The sequence below is a fragment of the Coffea arabica genome, chromosome 6c (assembly GCF_036785885.1).
Source record: "Coffea arabica cultivar ET-39 chromosome 6c, Coffea Arabica ET-39 HiFi, whole genome shotgun sequence".
NCBI classification, from domain to species: Eukaryota; Viridiplantae; Streptophyta; class Magnoliopsida; order Gentianales; family Rubiaceae; genus Coffea; species Coffea arabica.
Window position 1 is genome coordinate 60,388,080 of NC_092320.1, and position 10,086 is coordinate 60,398,165.

A 10,086-nucleotide genomic window follows, 5' to 3' on the forward strand; every position below is an offset into this window, starting at 1 on the left:
CAAAAGGTTCCCTTCTGCATTCTCACAAACGCTGTCTGCATAAATCTTTAAGATCAGATGGTAGAACCATTCGAAATACTATACATACAATGATTATGCATTTTAATTTTATTTACACGAACTTTTGACAGTTTGCTGAATTTATTAACTCTTGGATTATCAATTGCTTTGGATTATAGGAGCTATTACATCTATATATATAGATTGGAGAGACTGGGGAAAGGAATTTGGAAAGCCAATTTCACCTCATTGAAACATAAAAGAAATAAAATTAAAAATTATGCCTCAAAAATATAGATAAAGGAGTAGAAATTTCAATTTGTCTGTTTCCTCCGGGTGGACCAGTAACCGTCTTAACAGAACAACGGAACGAGCAACAGTACACCAACTCCAACCGCTGGTTCGCAATGCATTCTGCCGCCGGCACTGCCGGCGGTGGCCCATCCCGGGGCTCTTTCTACGCAGCCCAAAAGTCAAAATTCCCACTCATAAAACACATGAAAAACCCAAGAGAAATCAATCTCCACCGCTCCTCCTCTGCTTCAGCAACTTTGATCGCCGACAATCAAGATCTTCTGCTGCGCATTCTACACTGCTTACCTCCAAAATCACTCATCCGATTCCAAGCTGTCTCCAAGAAATGGCTATCCATTATTTCCAGCCCGGATTTTCGCCGTCTTCACTGCCGGAAATACCCCTCTACTGCAGCTTCTTCTACTGCCGCTTCAGCCCTTTTCCTGTTTGGCAAAATAGGCGGAATCCGGGAGCTCAATTTCATCTCTCTTGATCAAGAGTACGTGAACTCGATGGGTGGTATCTTTTCCCGCTTAACTAATTTCGTTAAGAGTGAAATTCTTGGCTTACATTCGTGCAATGGTTTATTGCGCATCGAATTCAACATGAATTATTCTGCTCGAGAGTTTATTGTTTTCAACCCTAGTCAAACCTGCGAATAAGCGATCATATGTACATCCATACATGAATATTGCCTTTGACCCATCAAAATTATACTTACATATTCCTCGATTAATTAAGTTTCGTAGTTAAATTAATGTTCTATTACCATTCGTTTCTTTTGCTCCAATCCTCCGAAGCATTTTCTTAATGAACACCCTCGATACGTTCAGAATGTCAAGAGCCACTTTGATCTTTAATGTTACTCATTCCTTTTTTATGCATTTAAAAAAAAAAAAAAAGAATTCAATTGTTGGCTAGAAGGATTTTTCACATTCCCTGTCTTTATAAATACATTAATTAGGATTAATTAGAAAAATGGGATTTCAATTCATTAAGTTATACTATATCCTAGAAAAATATATATCATAAAATATCCTATTAAATAAAGTTATGTATCCTATACATATATAAGAAAATCTTCGTTGTGCATTTCGACTTTAAGTTTCAACCGCCCTTTTTGGATATCGTTGTCAATTTCCTCTACATGGTAGAGATGTTGAGCTGATATTGTACAAGTTGTTAAGGCAATGGTTGGTGTTAATATGACTATTTTATCCATGATGCTTGCAATGTTATCACCCATTGTAATCTGCTCTCCTTTTATTATTTTGATGGGTCCCATAAGTGTTTCTTAATTGTCTAGGGGCTCGTATTACCAAATGAGCCCATATCTAGAGTACTAATTCCTAAGTAAAATGCGCCAGTATAATCATCTGAAGTGGCCGGTGCTAAACTTAATTACGTAGCACTGAATAAGGGGCCCCACCAGTTCAGTAATCAAATGTAACATTAAATGCTCAGACCCCTGTTTCTCTTCCTCTGCCGCCCAAAACCGTTTTCTCATTTGCCCCTTTGCAAATTTCATCGAAGCCCCTTTGATTATTGATGACTATTATGAGAGGGGTTTTTAATTCAACTTCCACCAGTTTCACCTCCCTCTGTTAAACGGTCTCTTAATTTCTCCATGTTTGCCACCCATGTCAGTTTCTGTTCCTCTTATTATGTTGGGTTTGTTTAATTCCTTGGCCGATTAGGTCTGGTTTCCGCTTATTTGCTTCTTCTTCCACTTTATTCCTCTTAATGGCTCTAATTATTAAACAGCCACCAGATGAAGTATTAGCTCCCCCACGTTTGCCACCTATGGCTTTCCTCCTCCTTCCGCATTTGCTACACGCATAGCCTTCCATCTTCTTCCGTTTCTCTCCTTTCCTTCTTTGATTGGTTGATGTTAAATATGTTGCTACATATAGCTGTTTCTCTGTGATATGTTTGGCCGTCGATATGGAATTTCCTTTGAATTGAGGTGAGATTCGTATACAAGTAATTTTGCCCATTTGATTTTGGCTTTTGCTTTCAAAAAAGAATTACCATGCTTTCTTAGACCTGATGTGTTTGTTCTCATCTGCATCCTTCGTCCGTTTATTAGTTCCGGCCTTTCATACAAAGTTAATTATTTTTTTTGTTATGCAGGCTCAAACTCTTCTCATCAAGATCAAGTTTTATCGATTTCTTTTTTAAAAAGGTTAGTTCATTTTCTACTTTTCTCCAAACTTGCTGGAATAGATGTTTTTTTTTTAAAATGATTTTGTGGACTGTGTTTACCATTGAATTCATGCCTGCTTGGAAATCTCCGTTAGTTTACAATTTATGCTTGTTTGGCGATCTTCTTTTGTTTACATTGGATTTGAATATTATGCGGTGCAGTTAAAAAATCTTTTGCTCTTTCATCGCTCATAAATTTCATGGCATGTGTATGTACATGAAAGCATAAGCAATTAGTATTGTAGTTGCTCCTTATTTTAAAAGAGCTGCAGTTCATTCGGTAGCAAAAGTGGTTAATATTTGTAGGCTGAATCTGTGCTGAAGTATACTACAAATAAGCTTGTGTCTTAGGATTCATTCGAATTGTTCAAGTTTGTGTAAACCTCAAGTTCCCACCACTTTTGTTAGTTGACCCTACATTTCCATAGCAACCCACTATGAATCGAAATATTGCTCCTTTTAAAATGTTCAACCGAAAAGCTCAACGTAACGAAAAGGCTAGACAAAGATATGCCTCTTTAACTAAGGAGCAGAAAGAAATCCAACGAAAAAAACACCGTGATACCTATAAAAGTAAAAAAGAAAAGACAAGGACTACTTTTACCTCCTCGTTAGTATTAAGAGGAAAAGGTATCGCGTTGTATATACTACATTATAGTGAATATTTAGAGGCCCACCTACCTCTATAATAACTCCCAACAAGTATGGCTGTAAACTAAACTACCTTTTCCTCTATCTCTATGCTCAGATGATGAGCACACCAGTAATAAGCAACTGTTACAGCAGGCTTTTCGCATTCAAGAACCTAACTATGGTCATAAGCACCACAGTGAGGCAGGTTATTTTGTAATCCCTTTTCCTTTAGGCTATTGTGATGTCATATAGGCATAACATTTTCACAATCTATTTAGTTCCTGCAGACAAAGTTGAAGATAATCGAAGGCAGAAGGAGCATGTTTCAGAATTTTCAACATATCACAAAGGTGAACCACATGGAATACTATGAATTCAAACATTTTGATCTAAGCTATGGTTTTTTATAATACTATGATGTGGTTCTCTATTACTTTCGTATGGCTTCTTAGTTACAACTTCCATCTTTTCTCTCTTCACTGTTCTTATATTTGTATGGAATTTGTAAGGATGTTTGCAAGTGGTGAGATCTATCTAACCTTTGTAAAGAGCGGACCCATAGGCACCCGACTCCCGCACATTGCGCGGGCCTTCCCCCCTAGTATTATTATTGGAGAAACTGATCATCATTCATCAAGAGTCCGAGTAACCTTCTTCAACCGACAATAGCATTAGATGTTCCCTTTAACACTAGGCCTCAGTTCAGAAACTTTAACGTGTGAAAATGTTATCTTGGCTGTTGCAGCCAAAAAGTGTAAGTATATATTAATGAGGGTTTATTGGAAAAATGGCATTTCCATGCAGTAATTACTAATTATCCTATATTCTAGACAAATAAATATCGTATAATATCCTATTAAATACCAATTTCCTTGTCCAAATTATGTACATTATTATTTGAAGAAAATCAAGAGTCCCACATTCTTCAACCGAAACATTAGGAGGTCGGTTGAGAAACTTTAATAAGCGAAACATCATCATCCTAATGCAGCAAAAAAGAGCCCCCTTTTTTTTTTTTTTTTTTTTTTTTTTTATAAAAAGGCTGCTAGGAAGGCTTAACGGCCCATTACCTATCTAGGAATTGTAAGGAAGGACATGCAGCATGGAGTCATAGTTGCTCAATGATCATTGGATCCACTTCATCTAACTTTTTTTTTTTCCAATGGTGAAAGAGATGACAACTTTTGTTCAACATAACACATAAATTTGCCAATAAAGATGGAGGGAAATATTAAATACACTCTCTTTTTTGGTTTATCACACCCCAACTATTAATTTTAGAATTAATTTTTCCTACACTAACAATGTAGCATTGGATAAATGACAATTATACAAAATTTGAATTTGAATTTGAACTTTTGCACACATATCATTAATTCAATAGTGATAGTGTATACATTGTTAGTGTATATAAGATTTACTCTTATTTTATAATATAGTCTAATAAATGAAAATCATGTGATAAAAATAAGAGTAAATCTTATATACACTGATAGTATTTACACTATCACTATTGAATTCATGACATGTGTGCAAAAGTTGAATTTTAAATTCAAATGTTGCATAGTTGTCATTCATCCAATGCTGACAGTATATACACTGTCAATGTAAGAAAGATTAATCCATAAAATAAATGGTGGGAGTACGGTTAACAAAAAATGAAGTGCGATTAACATTCTTGGGATAGTACTTCTACTAAATAATACTTATGAACAACCTTAATGGTAAAAGATGGAGCAACTCAAACTTTTTCTCATCACTTAGATAATTCATCATCATTTTAGGTAATGCAATCAACACCATTTTGCAAATCTTCACTAGGATAACGGACCTCGGTTGGGTTCCTATGACCAATATAGCTAAATCAAGAGCCTCATCAACAAAGGAATGTGACTACTTTGCATAAAAACCTTTCATCCACCTCCAAGTCTTCTTGACCTCCTCAACGATTAGAAGCTTCATTTCAGCATCAGCTGGTTAGCATTTTTCCTAGGCGAACATATCAAACTCATACACCTGTGCCTAGTTATAGCACTGGGAATATATCTGCAACTTGGCTGAATATTGGCGAGAGTTTACTTCTTTTGATCTCGTCAACCATTCATTTCATCAATAATCAGACAACATTTTTCGCAGCAGATGTTAATGAACTATTGTACCTGTGCATACTATTAAAATCACAGGGGGTGAATTATGCAACTCGATCGGCTAAATGTTGAACTGTTTTTGGCTTCATTGATTGCTGCCTCAACGCTTCAGAAAAGCTGTTCAAGTGTCGCTTGACGTGATGCACATATTGTTTAAGCTTATTTGAGAGTAAGGAAGCAATTAGAGACGTTTCTGAAACGAAGACAATCCACTATTCCCTTGAGCATTTCCTCAAGGCTATCCATTTTTTTGTGTTGATTGCTATATTTCAGTGATTAGGATAACTTTTTCAGTGATTGGGATCGGGGGCTAATATTGGTCAAGTTGCATGGGAACGAAATACGTACGGGGGGCAATCTCATGCCATCAAATTAAGGATAAAAGATGTCCAGAAGAGAATGGATATTTAGCTTCATCCTCAACAGATATAGTATCAAATATTCGAATATTTAGACTGAAAATACGCAAAATTATATTGGTTATTTTTAACGTACTTTCAGGCTTTCTTCGGGTATGCTTTAATCTTTAATGCAGAAAATAGTTTTTGGGATATGCGGTTACAATTATTTTTTGGGAGGAATGGTTTCTAGGTACACTTTTGCAAAAGTAAATCAAGGTAAATGATCGGTGGCTGCAAATAATTGAAAGTAAAAGAATATTCTAGGGTTCATCCTCCGTGTATATACCTTTTTGTCCCTCCTAATTTTAACATTTCAAAAGTTAATACTACTGTAACAAATTACTCCAGCTATTGGCAATGGATAAAAGGAATTTATCCCAAATCCAAAACGACATTAGAGTGGCTTAATCATCACATATTTTTGATGCTTTCTCACTCACAACATCACAAAAAAAAAGGATAGAATTTTTTAGGACGTTGATATCTCACAGTCTAAGCAGTGCAATCGGTTGATTGAACTGCAGGTTGCGGGCATCTTACTAAAGCATAACCTTGCCTCTAGGACAACAATGAAAATATCCACGCATTAATCCTCAATTTTACGCTTGTAAAATATGTAATGTTCTTCTACAGAGTCAGAAAATGGCGTCACGATTATAATGTAAAAGCTTATCAACTTTTCACTGATTATCACATATAAACATACCAGCTTAGAGTCGACTAAGCTTACTTGTACATGAAAACTTTATTGGAAAGTACAAACACGAAATCTGAGATAACATCATGACAAAGTAACAAGAAGTTACCCTACCCTTACCACTATGTAGGGTGGGACTTCTTTAGAAGTAAATTCACGGTTGAGAAAGAAAAGAAAAGCACATTAGAACAGTAAACAAGCAAATCTGTTTAGGCACATGTGTACCCTAATGGAGCATTCCGGCCACAAGCATTCAGAATCACGTGAAGGGAAAGTGGGATATTAAGGTTGATGCCCAAAATATTGGCTTTGATGGCTGTGCAAAGGCAAACAGCTGCCTCGAGGTCAACAAGGCCAGCAATGAGAGAGCAACAAGGTCTTTTTAGCCCAGGTCCAATGTCGATCCCAGTTAGATTCAGCAAATTAGCACATGTGTGCAATTTCAGGACATCTGTGGGGCAAGTTGCTTCAGGAGGTGGGGCAATAGGAGGTGGTGGTGCGCAATGGACACAAGCACTGACCAGAATGAAAAAGGTAAGGTTAAAGGCAAGAAAGAGAGCTGGGGTTGCTGTGGCCTTGGAAACCATATTCTCAAACCCTAATAGTAGCTAAGTACTCTTGGTTTAGTCAAGAAAGAAGGATTTTTGCTGTGCAATGTTTTGGAAGAAGTTGAGAGTTTTATACTGAGCAAGGAGGGTCAATTTTCTTGGTTTAGCCGGCTACAGAAGCATAGGTTTGGCAAACCCATTGGATGCGTTTATAGTTCTTTTTAAGAGTTTAAAGTATGCATACTCCACATGAAGTACATTTTTTTACCAAACATTAGCTGTGCTGTAAACTTTCTGGTGGGTTTACTTATTTCGTGCTTAATGTGTTTATTCCTTAAAAGATAGCTTGAATGGCACGGCAAAGTTTTTGTTATTTATGCAACTACTATACTATTTCTACCCGGTCAAAGAAAGAAGGCTTGAATGGCATAGAGATTCAAAAGCAACTTTATTTGCCGTTTGCACAGCTTAATTTATGCCTGACTTTCGCAATAACAGGCTAAAAAAGCCGTAAGTTGGAGCTAAACCCAGCAAATGAGAGTAACAGACAGTTCGTTAGGAGTGATGTAATACAATCGTGCCAATACAAGTTGACTAAATTAGCAAGGATGGATTATTTCTTTGTAAAATTTAGCTCTCAATGTGAGAATTGTAATTATAGTCAATTCATAAAAATTTCTATAAGTGACGAGCATTACAATGACTCTTGTTGGCGATTAAAATTGAACCCATCCTAGTTTGAAACGTCATGCAAATTCACTTACTTTTGAAATGATATACCAGAACTCCTATTGAAGCTTAAACTCTTTTATGTACACTTGGATTAGTCTACTTTCCTCGATGATTGAAGATGAAGGCGGTGATTGAAGACTCAAAGAGTTCAATTGAAATAGTGTAAAAAAATCCCAGATGACAATAATGCAAATGTGTACATTTACATAATAAATTGATGTGTATTAACAAGTGTTCCATTAGAAAAACCCTTGACTTAATTCAGTGTTCTTAAATTTCCATATTCATTGCAAAATGATCTAAAAATACTCGACAATTTGGCACTTGTATTGCCGATTATAATTGACTGACAAGGTTCCAATTTAATCAATCATGCATGCAATATCTCATCCCACATCCCACTTTTGAATGCTCAGCTATCTTTTATCTTTGCCAAATTCTTCCTTTGATGCAACCTAAAAAACACTTCTTTTGATGTGTGCGAATTTTGTTTTGACTTTGAAACTTGATCAAACTTTTAAATTGCATAATTGGATTATAATCAGCAAAAAGGAACAGAAATGGTAAAGTCAATGTCCTAATAAATATTGGCACACACGTTTCTTAGTCGTGGTGAAGCACCATGAAAGCTAAAGTAGTCAAGGTAATTTGGAACTGAATGTTTCATACCTTTTTTTTCCTTTTCTATTTATTTTCGTTTAAGATGACTTGTTCAAGACAAAGAGAGCAAATTTCAAACCCCATAATTCAAGAACAATTTTGCTAATGCCACTGACATATTATGAACAGAATATGAATATAATATATTACATCAGGAATTCCAGATATCTTAATCATTAATTTGACTACATATTGCCTTAGAACAATGGAGGAATTCAAACTTTTCTGCATCATTTTGCTGATAGTTGCTCGACCTATTAAAATATCAGCGAAAGCAAATCAAATCTGTAGGATAATCCACCATGATGTGCTTCCATAAAGAAACATTTCACATAGATCCTTCAAGAACTTCCGAACAACCCAATTTAACAGCAACTGCTGGTGGATAATAATTAAACTCAATTCACAGTTGAATTTTACATTTGTACATTTCTAAATATCCTACATGCGATGTTTCGCAAGTATACGAGTCGTAAGCGAATATAGAGTATTAAAGGTCGAATCCACAAAGAAGATGGACAACTACCGGTACTACTAAAACTTCTCTATTATTTAGACTATCAACAAATTAAAACAAATAAACTAAATTATAAATGGATAGACAAATACAAATAAAAGCTCTTTGGGTAATGGAATCCCTACTTATTCACACTAGTGCAACTCCCTAACCAAATGAATACCAAAATCTCGTTTAACTTATGGCATAATTTCCTAATATGCATGATACCCGTTTTTGCCTATGTACTAGCTATACCTATAGTTAATTCATACATACTTTCGTGGTTATGAAATCAACTACAAGTTCATTAACTTCTATGAAATTACATGGAACAAAACCACAAAAGCCACAAACGTGTACCTCTACTTTCGTGAGTATACTCCCTAAATTTAACACTTTTATAAACTAGTATCAAATTCCAATTCTCATTACAAATCTAACCCCTACCAGTTAATCATTATTATAAGAGTAAAAGTGCTAAATAACTCAAACAAGATAATAGTATCAATTAGCCAAAAAAATTAACACTAAACAATCATATAGAACTCAACCAAATACCCAAGTCATATGCTTTAAATCAACACCACAAACACAACATCCAAATCTTGCATTAACAACTTAGAGTTCAATACAAATATAAAGATGAGGAGGAGGTCGTTATAGCTGAAAAACGGGTGGAGGAGGATATCTCGGTTGGAGCTCAGGAATCCTTAAGGAGAGCCCAAGCAAAATTTCGTTAGAGCTTGCTAGTGGAAGAAAGCTTCTGGAAGCAAAAAGCAAGAGTTCGTTGGTTAGATTTAGGAGATAAAAATACTAAGTTTTTTCATTCAGTGGTAAAGCAAAAGAGATTACAGTCGATTATTCACCGAGTCCAAGATGAGACAGGGAGCTGGTTATGCTTTGAAGCTGATATAGGGCATAAAGCTGTCAGGTTTTTTTCGTCCTTATTTGCTGCCGAGACTTCATCTTGTTGGGATTTATCTGCCATTATCCCACAATTAATTCAGCCAGCTGATAATGCAAAATTAAAAGAAATTCCTACAATGGAGGAGGTGCGGTGAGTGGTTTCTGATATGGATGGTGATAGTGCGACAGGTCCTGATGGGTATATTGGAAAGTTTTTCACTTTTGCTTGGGATATAATTGCTCAAGATTTGTATAAGGCTGTTGTTAGTTTTTTTTGTGGTGCTGAGTTGCCAAAACAAGTGACATCTACGCTACTGGCCTTAATTCCCAAGGTGAAGAACCCAAAGGATTTTTCTCAGTTTCG

The 10,086-nt window shown here is 35.8% G+C and overlaps 1 protein-coding gene and 1 long non-coding RNA gene across 2 annotated transcripts; one reads left to right on the top strand and one right to left on the bottom strand.

Moving 5' to 3' along the window:
- Positions 1-1,788: 1,788 nt before the first annotated feature.
- Positions 1,789-3,472, top strand: LOC140008150 (uncharacterized). Its single transcript, XR_011815552.1, has 3 exons — positions 1,789-2,260; positions 2,428-2,479; positions 3,248-3,472. It is a non-coding gene; the product is annotated as an uncharacterized lncRNA (long non-coding RNA).
- A 3,114-nt stretch (positions 3,473-6,586) lies between these two features.
- Positions 6,587-9,804, bottom strand: LOC140008873 (putative lipid-binding protein AIR1B). The gene is made up of 2 exons (XM_072053777.1): positions 9,683-9,804; positions 6,587-6,893 (listed from the first exon to the last, which is right to left on the bottom strand). The coding sequence occupies exons 1-2, from the start codon at positions 9,802-9,804 to the stop codon at positions 6,587-6,589; spliced, it is 429 nt and encodes a 142-aa protein (XP_071909878.1).
- Between the last annotated feature and the right edge of the window lie 282 nt (positions 9,805-10,086).

Coding starts and splice junctions, on each gene's coding strand:
- LOC140008873 (XM_072053777.1), bottom strand. CDS start 9,804: ATGGCAGATAAATCCCAACAAGATGAAGTCTCGGCAGCAAATAAGGAC. Junction 6,894..9,682: donor CCTGTCTCATCTTGGACTCG/GTGAATAATCGA, acceptor CATTCTGGTCAG/TGCTTGTGTCCATTGCGCAC.